General features: G+C 37.3%; 1 protein-coding gene across 2 annotated transcripts; it reads right to left on the bottom strand.

Moving 5' to 3' along the window:
- Window positions 1-7,283: 7,283 nt before the first annotated feature.
- On the bottom strand, window positions 7,284-19,943 carry LOC117623894 (protein CHROMATIN REMODELING 4). Of its 2 annotated transcripts, none has more exons than XM_034354912.1 (11): window positions 19,610-19,943; window positions 18,488-18,806; window positions 16,615-16,716; window positions 15,675-16,481; window positions 15,343-15,450; window positions 12,427-15,195; window positions 11,558-11,712; window positions 11,211-11,325; window positions 10,759-10,841; window positions 9,695-10,316; window positions 7,284-9,609 (listed from the first exon to the last, which is right to left on the bottom strand). In XM_034354912.1, exons 2-11 carry the CDS (start codon window positions 18,707-18,709, stop codon window positions 7,579-7,581), a joined length of 7,014 nt encoding a protein of 2,337 aa, XP_034210803.1. In that variant the 5' UTR covers window positions 18,710-18,806; window positions 19,610-19,943; the 3' UTR covers window positions 7,284-7,578. The 2 variants fall into 2 exon arrangements, with proteins under 2 accessions (XP_034210803.1, XP_034210804.1); XM_034354913.1 differs by having other exon boundaries at window positions 18,488-18,725; window positions 19,610-19,912.
- Window positions 19,944-20,598: the final 655 nt, after the last annotated feature.

Genomic DNA, 20,598 nt, shown 5'->3' with positions numbered 1-20,598 from the left:
TGCATCAATGAAAAAGGAAAGTGGAAATTAAGGAAAAAAACACTTGCTCACTAATTAAACAAAAGAAAGACGAAATAAATTACCATTCTGAATTTGCCTCATAATCTCCGCTTTCCATTGATATTGAACCTATTTGTTTTCAAGTTTGTCTTTGTAATAAGTGAAGATTAGAAGTTGTGTCGTCTTTTTTTTTGGGTTGGGGATCCGTATTGGCCCAGTAATAAGGAGATGCTCCAATGGACTTAAATTGCAGGCCCAAGATGGCAATATTATTTATATATATTTTTTTATAGAATGGCAATATTTGTTAAATAACTTATATAATTTAAGCTTACAATCACATACCTATTAAAATAGATGTATGGATGACTCATGCAATTTTTAAAATATTTTTTATTCTTAAAAAAGAAAGCTTTTTACAGGATGACTCATGTAGTTAAAATCACAATGTCCAAGGTAACCACAGGAAAAAAAAAGAAGGTAAAATTCGGTGATAAGCGAAGCTGTTTTGCTTTGATTGGGACTAATTCATTAAGTTTTGATGATCATATTAAGCAATCCGTTTAATTGGAATGTTGTTATTTAATTTATAGCTCATTTGGAAGTGATTATAGATTGATCAGAATCACTAGGTCACGTGTTTCTCTATATAATTATTTAAAGTGATTATGGAGAGAAGTACTGCTATGTGATTCTCTATAAAATCACTTAAAATCACCTAAAGTAGTTATATGGACAAGTGATTTTTGGTCTATTCAGAATCACTTCCAAATGAGCCATTTATAGAGAAGCACGTTCGTAAAATCACTTAAAAGTGATCATTGGCCCACCCAAAATCAATCCTAAATAAACCCCTAATCGAATGCACTACATAGTTTCATTACATTTGCTATTCTTTTGATGTTTCTAGAATGGTTCCCACTTCCAAGTGAATTGAACCCAAAATAAATTATAATTAAAGTGTTACTTTTCAACTAGTTTCAATTAACCAAGACATTTATATTTGAGTTAAAAAAAAATTCCACCGGCCTCCAATATTTTTAACGAGTTAAAGTAACCGTTAATTGAGAGGTGATCATTTAATAAACATGGTTAGAATCTCAAGTTGTCTCAGGTTCTTTGCTAAATGAATGCAAATCGAGAAAGAGGGCAACGTAAAGTGGCAAACCCTAGAAATGACCCATTAAATCCTGCTATTATAATTACATTGTTTCTTTTAATAATCTTTGTAATAGACTCGATGCATATATTGCTAGTGCCTAGATGCATTGTGTTCTTTCATATACAGTTTCACAAGTAGTAAGATTTTTAGGTTTAAGAATGTGTATGTCTCACTTCACATTATTTTTTTTTTTATAAAAAAAAACTTGCATGTCGTATTTTATGAAATGGATGTCTTACGACTATGTCTCACATTTAACTATATAATGTCAGTGGCATTTCAAGTTACAAGTGAAATGCCTGTTTCATACAAGGAGTACAAATAAATTATTCTCCCATTCTTTTGCCTTGTCAGCATTTGAACCTAAATACCATGGTCTAGGCTCTTAAATGGTATCGCCTGCTGATTTTCATGTCATGCTTTTCCAAAACATATCACATTTTAACTATTTGTGTTTTGTTGTTAATCATTCATGTTTATAAAGTAATAAATAATAAAAACAAAAATAGTTTGTCTGTTGATTAAGGGGCTTCACATGTGAATCTATATTCCTTTCAATTGCGGCAAATCCTTTCATGATGCATCAATCAAATTATTTAACAGTTTTCATTCATATTAGGTTTCAATTTCAATATTTGGAGCATGAAAATGCTAATGTAGTAAGGTAAATGAAATTCGCCTACTCTTTTGCCTATTTCTTTGGAAATACTTTTACAATGTGCTAATTTCTTCCAGAAACCAATTAATGGATTGCAAAAGAAAATACTATCTTGGGAAGAGCCATTGTGGCATATGCACCTACCCTATAATCTGGGTCAGTTACCCTACACAATAGTGGTCGGTTGACTTGGAATGTGGGTTTAAATTTAACCCTACTTATATTTATGCACCACCAAGTTCACAGACCCCAATTTGAATATGATCCCTTAGCTAGCTAGCCTTATAAAGAATGCTAAAAGTGAGGGGAGAAGATCAATGCAGCCATATACATAGACTTTGAAAATCCCTTTGACATAGCCACCAGGCTCATTACCAATGTAAAAAGTACAATGTATCGATCCATAAGTATATTTGTATATTTTATGCTTGTAAAGAGCATGTTCTAGCCACATGCAGAGACACAGAGACAGAGAGAGAGAGAGAGAGAGAGAAGAATCTTGCAGCAGATCACCAGTCAATGCTATTATATTATCATATTTTTAACATTTAAACCTTAATTTCATGATCATCACTTTAATTTTTTTACTAGAAAAAGTGGAACCAAAATCCACCCTTTAAGTAAAACTCTTAAGAGTATGATGTCTACAAACCGAGACAATTATGCGACTCTAGGAAAATGTGTACGTGAGAAGTGTAAGATAGAAATCTTTACATTTCAATTCATCTGCATTCCATGCATTTTTGTCCCACTTTCTTCTGTCTCAAATTAATTGCCTGAAAATCTGTTCATCATATATATATATTTTCTCTTGCAAATTTGGGCCATCTGAGAATCTCATCTCTCGCCAAAATGAAGGCATACCCATGTTCATATCTCCATCAAAATTATTTTGTTCTTTTTAGTGTCTAGAGCACATTGTCTATCTTTGATGTTTTCCTGCATATGGATTGATGGAAATGACCATGGCAGAAGAGTACAGCGGCAAAGGAAGAATGGAAGCCCATGCCTCTCTCCTTTTTCTTTTTTTGCTTTTGTTATTCTTCTTTACTGTTTATTTTAATTTTATGTCATTCCAAAATCATTAGCAAAATAAAACCCTGCCTCAGCTTGAAGAACTTATAAACATTATAAACCTATAAAAGTATTTGTCATAGGATCCTAAGCATATAACACATATATATATATATATATATAGAAAATATACATGCACTTTTGATCTCATCATGAATCCTGAACTCATCACATATATGAATATGATATTCATGCTCTCACATGTTGTAAGAATGTGCAACGCTAGTTCTTATTATATTGTTGATGGTCAATTTAATAGTATTGTTTTTTCACATTTCATTTTAATATACAAAATGCTTGACAAAAAGGGAATTGATATACATTTAATCAATTTTTTATCGAATTATGAGCACAAGATTAGTAATAAGGTTATTCCATTGTAGAATAACTCTATTACGGATAAGTAAACATACCATATAACTCTAAAAAATTATGCGATTTATAAACATAAAAAAAAAAAAGACTTTTGTAGATAACAATATCAACTAGTTGTAGGTCTAATGATACTTCTCTTATTAGAGGAAGTCTCAAGTTCGATTTCCTTCTATCAACCACATATATACATATAGTATATTTCATCATGTCTTTTACTTTTTGTTTTTAATTTTTTTTATTGGAGGAAATTGAAGAACAAAATGCTTTATCTCTATGAACTCTAATTAACCTCCTCACATCTCAATATCCTGCTCTTTTACCAGCACACCACAATGATCTAACCGGTTACGAAAGGTCCAAACAGAACTTCAAAAGTGCACTTAGATTTTATGCTCAATCACATCTTACCGCGCCCAAGTGGCCAAGTGACCTAGTGACCACTGACCAGACTTCTCTAAGATCTCCTCATTATATCCGTATATGTAATGAAACCAGAAGCAGAAAAATGTGTTAAAGAACTAATAGTATAGGCAATAGGTCTTCTTTTGCTTTCGGTGTTAGAAAAAAAGTAAGTGATAGATCTCTGGCTTTTGGCCTCTTTACTTCAATCAATGTGACCGAGCCAGTGAAAGTCTTTGGCATAGAAGAGGACGCATAGAGTTGGAGAAGCGAGATGAACTTGTATCTCACATAATAACACTATTTTACTATTCTTAATCAATTATCATATTAAATAAGATATAATCAATTCAAAATAACAAAATAGTGTTATTTTCGTAATATACAAATTCCCGTATCATAATTTATATAATAGATCTCCAAATAAAACCATGAAAGAAGGGTAGGGGGCCATGTGCTGCAGCAGCAGCAGCAGCTGAGGCTACTCTTCGACTTTTTTCTATTTCTTTTTCAGTATAAAAACCGATAGTTAATCAAAGCCACCCACGTGATCGATGCCCTCAGGCCTCAGGGCCTCACACCCCATTGACTTGTGCCTTCTTGCATGTTTTCTTCAAGACACTCACAAAACTTTGTTTTTCTGACACATTGGACTTTGGTACTTTGATTTTTCGTGTTATCAACTTTCAACTTGGTGGTTACTTATTCTTAAGACTCTGGAGTTTTAGCGTCAACTGGGAAAACAATTACCCAAAAAGGAAAAGAGAAGCGAAAACAAATTATTCCATTGTTGCATTAGATAGAGAATGATAAGAATCATAACGGGGTGATTATGAGATAGGGAATAAGAATATCCTTGCTTGTATGTATTATTAATCAAACGTTAGATATAGTCATATAACTCTAAAGTATTTTTTTTCTTTGTTTAATTACTTCTAGTCAAAGGATACTTGAGTAAGAGAATCTCAAATGTTATTGTAAACCAGCAAACGAAGGTTTTCGAGTCAATCACTTTAATGTCTAGTCATCTACAATAAAAATTGTTTCCAAACACAACGGTTAACTACGATATGCATGAAATATACCATTTAAATATTATACGGATTTCACTTATGAAATATATATGTGTTTACGTGTTGAAAGTTATATAAGAAAAATAAAAAATACTAACACGATGATGAGATTGATTAAAAGAAGAAAATGACAACGTACAGTTATCAAATATATGATGATGAAATTGATTATGCATGTTTAACATTTTCTTGTATTAAGTTGCTTGATAAAGGATAGTTCTCAAATGTGTGGCTTTAAAAACAACAATTATATAATTCTGATAATAACTTTGTATTTATTTTTCTTATCTGCTAAAGATTAAAATTACAAAATTCTGGTGATTGGATTCACAGATCTTAGAGTTGACAGTTTCGTTGATATATGGGACCCACGTGAAGAATATTATACCAACCGAGGCTGCCCACTTGGGTCATCTCAGTCAAATTATTTCTCTGCCTCTCTGACAAAGACTTGGATTAGATTGGGATGCCACTGCCTCACTGCATCACTGCCTACACCACCTTTAATCATTTTCCTCTTAATCATAGTCATTACTCACCATCTTAACCTTGCTTTTACGTTCAAATGTCGGTTGGAGCCTCAGTTGCAACAAATCTCATCATTAACACTAATAGGGTTTTCCTATAATGTCAATTTCCGTTTAATTGGAATGAGTATGTAGCTGTTAAATTGACGAGTTCATTAATTCCTATCTTCTATTGGAAAAGAATTTGTATATCACAAGGATAATACTGTTTTTATACATCCAATCGAATTGTGTTTTCATTAAACGTGAATTTTTGTACTTAAAATGCACCGGGGTGATAATTCTTATTCTTTAATGAATGTGATGATTGTACCAATAATTCTTATATCTTATATATGAAATATGTGATGATTGTGGATCTTTGATCAGATGGTGTATTGCTCGAGAAATAGTGTATACTTTCTCCATTTGAACTCAATTAAAAAGGTTCACATTGGCTTTCCGCCATGTGGATGACACATTTTTTATACATTCAAAAGTACAACGAAACCATTCAAAGTTTCAAACTTTGGCTTTGCATGCAACCTACTGGTATAACCTATGTTGTTTAACAATTTAACTTTAAGAAAAGTGAGATAACACCTCCCTCAGCACCCCCTCACTTCCTATAAATACACCCTCAAACTCACTTGCAGTACCACATCACTTTCTCCATTTCAATTCACTCACTTCCAATTTCCAAAAGAGTAGAAACACATCTATATTCAACACATAACTAGAGAAGCTACATATATAAATATATATTTTGTACACAATGTGGCTTATTTCTTGGCCCAAGAATACATGCACCACCAAAGCTGGTGGTCATAAAGGCGGCACCACCGCAACCGCGGGTACTGCCGTGGCCGCTAATTGTCTTAGTAGTTCATCATCCCACTGTACCTGTCTGGCCAAACTGGTGAGGAAGCTAAAGAAACATAGGAGAAGGATAGGGGCTGCTAGTAGACAAAGCTCATTCCAGTGCCATTATGATCCATTGAGCTATTCTCTCAACTTTGATGCAACTGGATGTGGAAACTTGTTAGATGATCTAGATTACTTCAAGTTCTATGCCTTCTCCTCCAGGTTTGTGGCCAACCAATCAGAACCTCAGCTGGTCCAAAACTGATCACCACTCCTCACTAGAAATATATATATCAATTCTAATGATCTTGAGCTTTGTATCTTTGGCTTGGATGTAATGGGTATTTTGTATATTGTTAGAGGGTTTGGCATCTAAGATTGAGAGAGAGAGAGAGAGAGAGAGAGAGAGAGAGAGAGAGAGAGGTTGTTCTAGCTTCTCCCTTGATGGGTACTTTGGCTTATACATTTTTGTACTGGCTGACTAGTGGATACAGTTCGATTAATCATCTTCTTCTTCATCTTCTTTACTTTTATGTTTTATTTTCTTCGATTTCAGATTTGTTGTTCTCCTGATCTTGTTGATGTCAAGTATAGTTTACGATCAGCAGAGTCCCAAAGTTAATGGTCACTTATCCAAGTCCCTAGGCATCCCCTGAATTCCTATTGGTAGGGTTCTGCATCTGCACTGTCTGTGAGGCAGAAAAATTGCAAGTAAACAGGCCACATGAAATTTTTAAGGGATGCCAAACAAAGCAAAAGACAAATTTGGTTGTTCTGGTTTGATGAGAGAGAAGAGGGGACAAAAAAGAAAATTTTTATTTGCTGCCCATCCAGTTTAGTAGATTATATGAGTCCTGATACAAGGAGAGAATAAAAAAAAAACAAAATGAAGAGAATCATTAGTTGTTTTAACTTTAAATTAAAAATTGGTTTTTTTTGTTTTTTTGGCTTCACACCACTTCTAATCTGTATGAATGATTCTTAAGTCACTTAACCAACCAAATGTTTAAAATTTTAAAAAAAAAACTAATGGAGAATAAAGGTTGCTCGACGCAGCAATTCAGACTGTTAAACAACTCTCTCATTATAAACAAAGCAGCAATTCCACAAGACCACCATATGGAAGACGGCCACCAGAAAATTATAAATCCAAAACTAGTCTTTAAAAAAAATTGAAAAAGTAAACCAACAGATTTTTTTTGGGTCTGAAGTAAGCCAACTGATTGGGCATCACTATTCAGATATTGTCTCATTGATGAGACACAAGGGGGACGCAAGGTCCATGGTTAAATGAGCAGGCAGCACTATATTTTTCATTCTCTTACATAAGCTTTACACAACATTATATATCCTAAATAACCCTATATTGGCTAGTTTATCATGCACTACAAAAACCTACAAAAATTCAAGCACATTGGAGACTTGAATAACATGAAAGAATAACTATGTTCTAATCCCATATTACAGCTACGGTTCCCGATCACTCAGAGGATGATCCGAGACAGTGCCCTCAGAAGAAATTTCCTCTACATCGGGCCGTTCTGTCCTAGAGGGATCTGATTGAGTCTTGCTGGAATCCCCACTTTCAGTATCACATGTTCTATCTTTCCCAAGTGAATCACACACCTTAAGAGGTGAGCCCTGCTTAGCCTCCTTGCTTCCAAATGCAGTTTGGGAGTCCAAAAGTCCTACTTGGTCAACTGAGTTTGGCAACGAGGGCTTTGTGTCATGAAAGCTTGAGCTTGCCATGCCAGAAGCTGCTGACAGATGTGGGCCAGGAGCAACACAGGATGCTACCAATTGAAGCACTTCAGGTGAAGGGGACATTCCCATGATTGTTTTCTTCTGATGATTCAGATGCGGCAATGAGGATGACGGGTTCGCCACATTTAAACTGAGAGGCGCACTGAGGTCAGATTCAATCCGTGAAAGGCCTGGAGTTGCAACCATTGATTGTGGAAGCAATGGAAATGATGGGGCCATAGGAATGGAGCTTGAAGCATTGTCACCAAAGTGTGTGCTCTGGAAGTCCTGGCTGCTTCCAGCAATTTCTGGTGGAATCCGCCTAAACAGACGTGATTTCTGCTTTCTTTTCTTCTTTAGACTCCGTCTTGGATCCTTTGGTAGCGAAGGAGGTGGGCCTGGAATCACAAAGGGAGGAATAGTTCGCTTATCCTCCCCATATAACAACCGAACAGATTGAGCTATTGCTGACACTGTGGGTGGCAGGTCAGGTGCTGGGGGTTTAGCAGGAGCACTTACAGCTTCCCGTAGCCAATGGGGTAGCTTGTCCTTTGAAGAACTACTTCCAGCAAGATCTTTCCCCTTTAAAAGCCCCCTCTTGGGATCAGGTAGAAATCCTGAACTGGTGGGTTCACCCCTTCCCAAATTATTATTCATATCACGTAGAACATTCAGTGATCTATCAAGAAGACAAGGCAACTTCCCATACTTATAGGCACCCTGTTCATCTTCCTTCTTATGTACATCATAGCTGCTTGAGGAATTCAAACCCAAGCAACTGGTTCCAAAAGAAGTGACAACAAATGGCTCCTCAATGGGAACATTGGAAGACGTCCCTGGTCTGTCAGAAACTCCAGCAGAAGAATCTCCGGAAAAATTTGCCCGGAATTTTTCATGAAACCAGGTTGGAATGGGGGGAAATTGCTCATTGTGCAAACCAAGTCTATCTGATGCTTCAAGATGCGGAAAGCCAGATGTAAGATCACTAAAACCCAGCTTCATGTCTGTCAAATGGGGTTGAAATTTTGGCGGTGTGACAAGTCTACTTCCATGCAGTGCCCGTGCCATCATCCCATCAGATATGCAGGGAAACTGTGAGGATTTGGTAGTCCGTTTGGTTGATTTGGACACTGGGAAAGATGGCCCATCCAAAATCTTGAGTTGCTCCTCCTCCCATCTAGCTGACAAATCTTCCGAAGTTTTAAACTTCGAGAACTTCAACCTCGGGTCTCTTAGCATTGCATCCCAATTGCCCCTTCCATGCCTACGAACACCAATCCAGAGGAAATCAAGTTCATCTTCCGTCCATATATCTGCTTTTGATTTCTTTTTAAACAAGTTGCTTGATCCAGGACCAGTCCTCATCATTATGTTTTCAAGCACCTTCCTGTGGTTATCAGGTAATGATGGAAATGTAGTTGGCATGTGTCCCAAACCCAAGGTGGGAGGCACTTCTCTGTCTTGTTGATTATATCTGGGTGCATCTTGTGGGGGTAATTTTAAATTGGGGAACAATGGCATTGTTGGAAGTTCTTGCAAGGAGCCATTGGAAGGTTCAATTCTGCTACCCAATGACAAGCTAGGCAAGAAGTCAAAATGTGGACTTGGCACGCTCTTAGTTGAAAGCGGGAATCTTGGTAACAATTTGTCATCAAATGGTAAGTTAGGCAGTGCCATCCTCTCCTGGAAATCTGAAAAAGCAGCACCAGAACTTTCTGGACGATCATAACTGTTTCCCTGAATAGCCGGAGGAAACTGCAAACAGACCAAGCATTATGATCATGATTCATGTATCAACAAAACTTATAAACCAACACACATGTATCAACAAAACTCATACCGGCCTAAATGGCAAACCACCATTTGGAATGTTATTCTTCAGACGTGATACTTCCGCTGATGCACCTGATAATTTCACTTCATCACCATTTATGTCTGTCTCAGACAAAGTCCCAGACTGAGGAGCTAGACTAAATGGAAACTCTGGCCGAGCTCCTTTCTGTCTGCAATTTGACCTTGAAAAGTTCTTATTTGACGATTCTATTTGACTAGCATTGGGAGCACAGAGTCCCAGAACAGGTAACAAATTATTTGGGGGCACTGAGTTGGTCATGCTGGTTCCCTGAGATTGGTGACTTGGAAAGAAAATGTCAGGAGACAGGTAGTCAAGAGGATTAACAGAAAGATCAAGGCGGCTGTTTTTATGCTTTGATAGTCTGCCCAACCGTAAGGGAGAGTCAGTCTTGGCCTTGGGAGGAGCATCTAACTTGTTATCCTCCAAGTCAATTACTGAAGGCCTCTCTCTGAAAAATTGAACTAGTCCAGTCGCTTGATCCCCATCTTTGGCAGTATTGGTGGGACATGGAGGAAGTGACTCAACAGGCAGTCCCTCACTAGGATGAGATTCCTCAATTGCATTCCTCTGAGCGAGCCGTTCTTTTTGTCTAGCTCGGAGCTTAGCACTGTTGAATAATAAATAAAAAAGTAATCCAATGTCAAACAATGCATGAAAACTTACTACTATTATACTTGAACCAGTCTAAATGCCTACAACTCAATAATTTGGTGACCATTAAAATCTGAAATAATTTCCCCATCAAAATAAAATACTTGTTTTTCCCCTTGATGTGTAGTACTCTCCCCATCAAGTTCAAATTTGATAAAGTCCATATGTTGAGACTCCAGTTCTAAAATCTTAAAATTTAAATAAAGCTCGACTCAAATGAATCGCACATACCTCAAAAATGTGAAAGTTAGACATGTATATCCCTATTACCAAACACAACTAGGTACTTAGGAAAACTGCTTGACAATTGTGCTGCAGCTTTCTACACAATAAAATCAATCTCAACTCCTGAACTAAAGCAATTACGGTAGTATTACTTGAAGAGATTCTGAACTTACAACTTTGCTTTTAGAGCTCGTCCAGCAGGTGTGTACTCCCGCTCTGGCTCTGGTTCAGGCTCACGTTCCTCTTCCGCACCACTCTGCTTATACAAGCAAACTATTAGAAGCACTATGGATAAGCAACTTAACCCAATGAAATTATGCAACAAACTCTTGCCCAGATGGTCCAGGTCGCTGAGTAAAAAAATTCTTTGCACCATAAATGAATCCATGCAAGTCAAAAGAAAAGTTAGAAGTGGAAGGCCTGAAACAAGCTAAGCCAATTTACAACATAAAATTCAGTCATAGAGGGGGTTTTATATTTTAAGAAAGTGTATATACAGTTGAAAAAGAGAATGAAAATTTTTCTTAGTGATATTTTCAGCAGCAGCGTGAAACTGCAAATACAAATGAAAGGTAGACTAGAAAAAGGATTATGCTTCATTTAAGCATATGTCTAACTGAAGTACCTCACTCAATGTTTCAGTTGGGTGTGCAGCATATGCTTCCCTGTAAGAAACAGCTTTCCGCAGGCGCTTCCCCCGACCAAGAGCTGCTTCCTCCTCACTTTGATATCTCTCCCACCTACAAGCCCGAAAAATTGCAAATGACAATTCAGAGGCATTTAAATCTCAAGTCAGTAATTGGTCTCTAAAATCTTTCATTTCATTTTACTCCTTTTAATGTACAACACATTTAGATCCACTTTATATATACATTTGAATACAGATGCATTAATCCTATTAGCAGATTAGTAGAGTAGCAGTAATAACACATGAAAACACTGAACATAGGTGACAATAGAATAGTTTGTTACCTAAGACGCAATAGTCTGTCCCATTCATTTTCTTCAGTAACAGCAACCATGTTATCCTCTTTCCTTTCAGTATTTTGTACACAAATATCATCACTTGCGCCTACAGGTGATTCAACTCCCTGCTCTTCAGCTGGTTCCTCATTCCATTCAATGGACTGGTAAAGCGATAAGTTAGTATGAGATAAACAACAACATAGAAGAAATTTGTTTTTTAATTTTGTTGACTATTAGTCCTTATAGGCAAATTTCATGCAAGATAAAAACAGCTTAAAGTAGGATAACAGGATCAATATGCATGCAACTAAAAATGCATATAACATGGGAAAAGCATATTACCCAATTTAAAACATGGGAAAAGCATAACTAGTTAACTCACGAACTCAATTATTTACCAATAACTCTCACCGACGGAGATGCATGTCTCAGGACAAGGTTATAAACAAGCTGACATAGTGAAAGGGACTGAACCTACAACTAACTTGACTCAGCCCTTACCCCAATTGATGGATCATAAAGCAATTCAGTTTTACAAGTCATATGTCATATATGAGAAGATAATGATGCAGAACACAGAAATGCAAATTTTGTAAAATTTTGCATGCAAGTTCAGTTTAAAGTATAATCAAGAGCAGATCCAAAGCTGATGTTATGGGAATACAAGTTGCCTTAGGCAACAAAAATAATTTTGTAATAAACCACCATGTCTTAATATGTCACCAAAAAAAAAAATTCATGGCAACCCCAGATTCAAACGGGAAAAAACGCTCAAACAGTAATGATTTCAAGTGGTAACTGATATAAAATCACCATAAAACTTATTATCAATGCATAAATAAACAACAAATGCATTAGAAAGTTTAATACTTTACCTTTACTGAGCCAAGCATATCATTTTCCAAATCTCCTTCAGCGATATCAGTTGATCCAGACTGAAGGTTTGAACGGTCTAGCAACTTTAAAATTGCACTTTCATCCCACACAATCTTGTTGCTGCTATCTGTACATTTATCCTTATACACATCCCCCAGGCCACCAGTTCGCTTCCTATGCTTATGTTCTACATCTGTCACTGCCTCATCCTTGTTACTATTATTTTCATCTGTATCTTTTCCATCAGCGCTAGGAGAATCATTAAAAAGCTCCTCTGTTCCCCATTTTATAATATCTTCCACTTCTTTTTGGGATCCCGACTTATTCACAAAAAGCTGATCAAGCATAAGTTTCTTCTTTGCAAGCTGCAAAATGCGCTCTTCAACACTAGCACGAACTACAAGCCTATATACCAATAGTCGTTTTGACTGTCCAATTCGATGTGCTCGATTCATAGCTTGGATATCAGCATGCGGGTTGAAATCAGAATCATAGATAATGACAGTGTCAGCTGTTGCCAAATTGATACCAAGGCCACAAGAGCGTGTTGATAACAAAAAGACAAATCGGCTTCTATCTTGGTTAAAACGCGCAATTGCAGATTGACGATCAGTGACTGAAACAGAGCCATCTACTCTCTCATATGTTTTAGGTCCAAATTCTATGGCCAAATAATCCTCAAGGATATCTAGTAGCTTGGTCATCTGTGAAAAGATTAGGACTCTGTTACCTTCTTTGTGCAAAATCTTAAGCATAGAATGCAACAGAGTCAACTTGGCTGAAGCTTTTATCCGCATTTCATGAAGGAACTCTACAGACCCAGAGTCAGGTTCAGTGCCTGGTATGAGATACGGATGATTGCAGACTTTCCTTAATTGCATTACAATGTTCAACATTGACTGCTGTGCCACCCCTTTCCCAATATTCCGTAATATCTGATAATTCTTTGTGAGCATTGCGCGGTAGTATTCAGCTTGGATAGAGGACAGCTCAACAGGAACCATCCGTTCAGTCTTGGGAGGGATATTCTGCATAGCATCCTTTTTAAGCCTCCGAAGCATATGTGGAGCAACAAGTTTTTTCAATTCATCCACTTTTTCTGCAGTTGTAAGATCATTAAACCTATCCTCAAATGAAGATAGCGAAGGGAATGAAGCCGGCTGCAAGAAATTAAGCAAGTTATACATTTCACCAATGTTGTTCTGAAGAGGGGTACCAGTCAACAGTACACGATGTTGGAAAGACAAGGAATTAAGCAAGCTGAAAAGCTTACTTCCTGAATTTTTCAAACGATGACCCTCGTCAACTATGAGAACTTCCCAGGGAACCCCACGGAGATGTGAGGAATCAGCAAGAACCATTTCATATGTAGTTAAAAGAACATTAAATTTATAAGCAGATGTTTTTTTATTCAACGCGTTCAGATCACTAGCATGCCATTCATACTGGCGAATAATGGCTCTTGCTTTAGCACACCCATGATATTCCACGACGTTCAACTCAGGAGCCCATAATGCGAACTCAGAAAGCCAATTAGGCATTGTGGAAAGTGGAACCAAGACTAAACAAGGCAGAGTGGCTTTGAACTCATAATATAATGACGAAAGAAAAGCACAAGCTGACACAGTTTTACCAAGCCCCATCTCATCAGCTAGTATTACATTCTTGGATTTATGCCAGCACTTCCGCAACCAATTGAGTGCTTCAAGCTGATGGGGAAACAATGACCCTCCCTTCAGTTCCTTAGGCTGCTCTGTCAGAGTAACTATTTCATTTTGCTGACAACTATCCCTCCCTCTTGAATCATCCTTAGAAGCATCTTTTTCCAGTGTTTGGTGCTCAAATTGATTAAATAGATCGACCAGATTCTGAGAATTTTGAATGACAGGTTCATCCAATCTTTCCCAAGTGCATTCGATGTAAGAAAGACCATTCCATTTTACGAAAGCTTCACCTGAGCCATCTTTTAAACCACGGAGACCAATCACCCGCTGTGGTTGCTTCCATCGTTCCTCACAGATATTTAGAACAGCAGTTCCATACTTGGCCTTGTAATTTTCTAGTTTTCTCTTGGCCAAGACTTTTAGCTCAGATTCAGAAACCCAACTATTATGAATGTTAGACTTACCCGCCCACTTAACTAAAAATTCATACAATACCGTCTCACAGCTACCACCTGAAGGTTCAGCCAGTGAGGATGGCCCCTGACTTTTGTTTTGAGCGCTGCTATTAATTCCAGTTTCTGTATCTACATCTTTTTTGTCTTTGGCGTCAGGAGAGACATGTGTTTCAATTTCTGGAACCTCATCCTCATCATGACTTTTCAAACTAACTTTGGTAGTCTCCGCAGTCACTATTCTTTCATGTATTTTTCCCGAATCATCTGCAGTTACAGCAGATTCATCTTGATCCTTACCATTTATGTTACCCAAATCCTTATTACCCATCCTCGGCGCATCCATGGAGTTAGCTTTTTTACCTTCCTTGTTCATGGATCTTCTGTACACATTCATTTTGTCCACTCTAACATCATCCTTCATGCTTTCATCCCCATCAGCACCCTTGACAACATTTTCACAACCCTCAGTAAGATTTTCAGCAGCTCCGACTTCCATGTCATTATCACAAGCAGAATTCCCATCTGATAATCTGGTTTGAGTATCTGAGACTTGCAAATCAGCAGAACACAGATCATGAGCAGCTGCCACAGATAAGTGACGAGAGTCAGCATTATCACCTTGAACTCGACATCCCAAAACTCGATCAACCTGTGACACGGGCATGCAAGAAACAAAATAATCTGTATGGTGATATTAAGTAACCAAAACAAGGAGCATATTGTCTATATATAAACCAGAATAAAAACATTCAATAAAATTCATTTTTTTACACAACATTCTAGGAAACACATTTACCTGCAGAGGTTCAGCAGGAAAACTATCATTACAAATTAGTGTTTCGACTACATGACTTCCAGCTTTATCTACATTATGTGACGGGACCTTTTCTCCCTCAGGAAGCTCCTGAAAAAAAAAAAACAATGATATTTACTACATATAACTATAAAGAAGGACAAAATCCCAGCATTAACAACTACAGCAGGAACATACATTTCCTAAATTAACCATAATAAACAATAACAATAAGCCAGCATGATTATGAAAACTACTAAGAAGTCATCAACAACCAATGATGATCCCTACATATAAACAAGGGTTCAATATAGAATCAGAAAATTGAAAGATACCTCGTCTTTGTTTTGGACATCTGAATTCTTGATTTCAACATCCTCTCTTGACAAGGTTGCAGAAACCCCGTGGTTGACAGATTTATGCTTACGAAGTGCTTTACCAATCCTCAGGCTTGCAGTACTTGCTTTAGATCCAGACTGTTTAGAAGTACTAACAGATTTTCCCTTATCGGTCTTCTTCTTCTTTTTACTCTTATCGTTATTGCCTTTGTGTTTCCTTTTTCTGGCCTTGCCAGTGGTAGCACTGATCGCAAGAACTATGGTCTTACGTGGAGATGCATCAGTACAAGACAGGACAGGCTTCACCTCAGGAGAGGCAAATTCCTCAGGAGCTTCTTCATTTGTCTCCGAAGCTGTAACTTTAGAATGAGATGAAACTTCTTTAGCAGGAGAGCTCAACTTTCTGTCTGCGGAATCATCTTCTGGGGAAAAGTTAGATCTTTTTTTATCGTCAACATTCTCACATGATGAAATACCGTCCACAGAACCACCAACTGTTGAATGACTCGGCTTGGTGCTACAAGGTATATCTATCTGGGAAAATGGTTTCTTTTCAAAGAATTTGATTCCATGAGTTAAAATAGTTTTTCCTTTGCTTGAGGATCTTTTCTTTGCAACAATGGAGTTTCCGAAAATCTGTGATACTTTTTCCCTTTCAGATGACGTAACTCCAGTTTTGGACTTAGCAGTGACACTCTTTGTTCTTGCTCGTTTTGAAATGGTATCCGCTAAATAGTTTATGGGCTCAAGCAGATCACTTTTCTGACAGCAAGTTGGGCATTGCCACTTCCCATTCGGAATGCGCTTCAGGTGATGAATTTCACAATAAAGAATTTACAACAAAGAGAAAAACAAGAATGGGATATTAGTACAGCTAAACCAAAGAAAATGGATCATGAAAAAACAAGCTAGCACAGTGCAGTTAAAATAAATATACCTTTAGAGGTGGATTAAGACACTGGAGATGATAGGTTCGGGGGCAGCTATCACAACACAACAAGTTACCACCAAGGTCACAGATCACGCATTCATAGAAATACTGGGATTAGACAAAATATTGCATGAAGTCAGAGCATGTTTAAGAAGAATTAATGTTACAGAAGAGACAAAACGAGCAAAATAAGATATTTAACAGGATGAATGTTTTCACTTGTTCTCAAACTGCAGTGCCCTCATAAAAAGATTACATGCACAACTATCCCGCTGAATTAGCAGGGAAGAGTACTGCCAAAATTTGCATAAACCTAAATGTAACAAGGTGGAATGTGGCATATAGAGTTCAGTGCTGGCCAAATTGGAACACAACTTCAAAAAATTGTAAAGAAGTTTGATTACAACCAAAGACCAAAAAGTAAATAGAAAAATAATGTCACAACCTGACCTAAAGTCCAACTTAAAAAGCATAGAACAATCATCACCCTAAAGCAAACATGTGACTGCTAATACGCATAATATTTTGTACCCCGTAGGCAGTGTAAGCTGCACTACATATGATGTTACTGTATTTGGGAGACCTTGCCGTCAGTCTTATAAACTAATATGTATTACCACCACGTATTGTGTCAAAAGACTCAACAGAAATGCAAAACCTAAAAAATCACGAGCCCACTTTTGTGTTTCTCTAAACCTTCAGCAGACCAGAAACCCTCAGTTCGAAACTAAATTGTATTCTCAATAACATGTTCTAAAATAATAGTTCCCATTTCTGTCACTTGGACTCTTCCATTATTAATTTTTTTTAAGAGAAACATTGTATTGATAATCAAGAGGAAAAAATCCTCGATCAAACAACAAAACCTAAAAAAAGAGTGTCTGACCTACTAAGATTGAAAAAAATTCTTTAATAAACACAAAAAACAAAAACTTCAGTAGAATCATCTTAGGACTGCCATCGTGTCTCTCATGATGATAGAGTAGTGATAATCCTTGAACTGCCTCGAAACCGAAGCCCAAAGAGATGTCCAAAATTTAATTCTATCCCATAATTCCTCAACCCTTACTCCTATATGACCCTGAAAAATTCTTCGATTGCACTCCATCCAGATATTCCAGAATATCGCATGCACTGGACAATCTCGAAGGATTCCAGCTCTCTTCCCCTTCCCCGAAACCCTCAAATTGATACTAAGGAGCTCAAAACATCCTTTAAGAATCACCCACTCCGGTCCGAGAGCACCCAACATCCTCCACCATAATTTTAGGGAATACAAACAATGAATGAACAAGTGATCAATGTTTTCTGCATTCTCTTTGCAAAGAACACACCAAGAAGGGGATAAGCACATCATTGGTTGCCTCCTTTGAATGCTATCGCAAGTATTACTCTTGCCATTTGCTGCCAGCTACATGAAAAATTGAATTTTCGGAGGTGTCTTCGCCTTCCATTGATCAAACCTCTGACGTTTATCATCCACATATCACGTGACCCAGGAATAAATTTAACTTTAGGCAAACTAGATTGGTTCCATTTTCATGGCTATTCAAAACACTGAGCTGCTGTTCCTTAAAGAGCTTTGTATAGTATTTCAAATCACAAAAACATGCATGCGCCTGAGAGATGACTTAAGTAGGTAGGCTGCTGAATAACTTTCCTATGGAGAATTGGAAACCACATGTTGTAAATGTTTGAATTAAAACACCACCACCATAAACAAAGATCATACTAGAGTGACTGAAGAATAATATCAAAAAACTAACTGGAAAGCAAATTACCACCCTATGATAAAGTTATTCCAGTGAGGATTTGCTTTATGAATTCTTCAGGTTAAATAAAAACGGTCGACCAATTAATCAAGTATATAAAAACTAACCCCGTCATTTCCTTTCTTCTTGGATGAAAATCGATCAGAAACTATTTCATTATTCAGCCTGCGCTTAGCTGAAGAGGAAGTCTTCCTTGGAGATTCTGAGGCTGCTGAACCGTCTTCTTTGCCATTAGATATATCAGGTCCATGAGGAAGCTTTCTACGTTTTCGTTTCAAGACCCAATTTCTGTTAATCATTTTACTCGGTGAAGAACTGCCTTCCTTCATCTTTTAGTCTTCGGTCCTACATATGTGGTCAACAGTGACAGCAAGCACGTCGATGAATTAGTCAAGGCATCAGAGCTTCCACACACATATTCAGCCACTGCAAATTTTTACATTAACAGTTAATGTTAACATAAAGAGAACAACTTTATACAAACTACAGCAAGTTTGTCAAGGAAATGCAGGTGACTGAGCGGACTAATATTTAGATTCAGTAGGGCTAAGCAAATTCGATCAATATTTTGGGACAAATAAAAACGAATTATTTAACTGCTACCAAGGGTCACAGTGAAGGCTCCTCACTAACTCAGCCTTAAGATCTGCTACAAAAGTGCTAATCACTCAAATCTCAGATGAGATTAACAGTTATAAGGTACATTGCCGAATGCCAACTTTGGAGCATCATCAGCTAACAAGACAATCTAGTAACCTACAAACGGCAAACAGAACTAGTTTATGTACTGTAACATTAGTGCTAAATCCGACATATTATGGACCCAACAATTGAACGATTGAACCATCTTTTCCAAACTATCACTTATCAAATGCCCAATGCAATCTACCAAAGTAGTGATAGAATTAACAATCAAACAAAAGAACTTAATCATGCAAACACATTCAACTACTGCCAAACACAAAACCCCATTTCACCACCTATTCATGACTTCTAACGCAATTTCGAAAACCAATACGCCACTATACAAGAACACCAACCATTCCACATCAATCAAAGCTTAAAAACACAATCTTTCAAGAATCAAACAAAACCCACATCAGAATGAGCAAGAAAGCACACATGGGTGAGTTCGAAGTCACACGAATTCACAAACCCAAAATATACCAACCAGGAAATGAGCAAGAACCAAAGAAACAAAGAGTGCCCAGATGAATTAAGAAGCTTACCAATCAAGTAATGGATCAAAAACCCAATATACGGAGCAAAAGAGCAAGATAGCTAGATTGAGATAAAGAGCTGAAGAGGTAGGGGGGAGGTGGGAGAGGTTTAGGGCATGGAAGGCAGGCTGTGAGAGATACGAGAAAGAGAGAGAAAGCGAAGGGAGACAAATGAAATAAATAGAGAGGAAAGAGATAGTTTTTGTTTTTCCAATCTAATTAATTTTCCTTTTTAATTTTTTTAGAGAGAGAAAGTGTGAGACTTTTAGAGAGAGAAGCATACAAATACGGATTCGCCGGGGTCATAGGGACGGGGTTACACTCTGACATGGCAGGAGAGAGAGAGAGAGAGAGAGGAGAGAGGAAGTGGTGCTCTTGTTCTTGTTTTGGTTGATGTTGTTGTTGTTCTTGTAGTTGAAGCTCAACACCATTCAAAACTTGCCACGTGGCAACCCCAGAGACTCTTCCTCACTTTCTCTCACTGCCCATATTCTCCCTTTTTCTTTCTTTTCCTCGTTCTGTGTCTCTTTGCTTTGCTTTGCTTTTTCTCTCTTCCGCCACAAAACTCTTCTGCTATAGATGTACACATTTAGAGAGAGAAGGTGCTTAGAGAGATGGAAGGAGGGAGAAGGACGTCTTTCCCTCTTTCTATATTCTCACGATCACTCAATTGCTAGCTGGTTTTCGAATGGAGTGTCTGTTTTTTTTTTGTTTCTCGAACTTTTATCTTCACTTGCAGCCTTCTCTTTCTTGCTTTTTTCTTTTTTGCTCAGCTTTTACTTACTATTTTATAAAAATTATAAATAAATAAAAAGGAAAAAAAGAATGAGATCTAATGAGGACTGACTTGTTAGTATATAGTTTTGGAGGAAATCCTCAAAAAGGGTATGAAATCCCATCGTGAGACAGATAAACAGTTCAGAAATAGTTAATTATGTGGGGGAATAGATCACGAATCTTTATAATTAGGATTTGGCTTTATTTGTTTGAGGAGGTAA

The sequence above is a fragment of the Prunus dulcis genome, chromosome 4 (genome assembly GCF_902201215.1).
Source record: "Prunus dulcis chromosome 4, ALMONDv2, whole genome shotgun sequence".
Lineage (NCBI taxonomy): Eukaryota > Viridiplantae > Streptophyta > Magnoliopsida > Rosales > Rosaceae > Prunus > Prunus dulcis.
The sequence above is the reverse complement of the archived record's forward strand: the minus strand, read 5'-3'. Positions and strand labels throughout refer to the sequence as shown.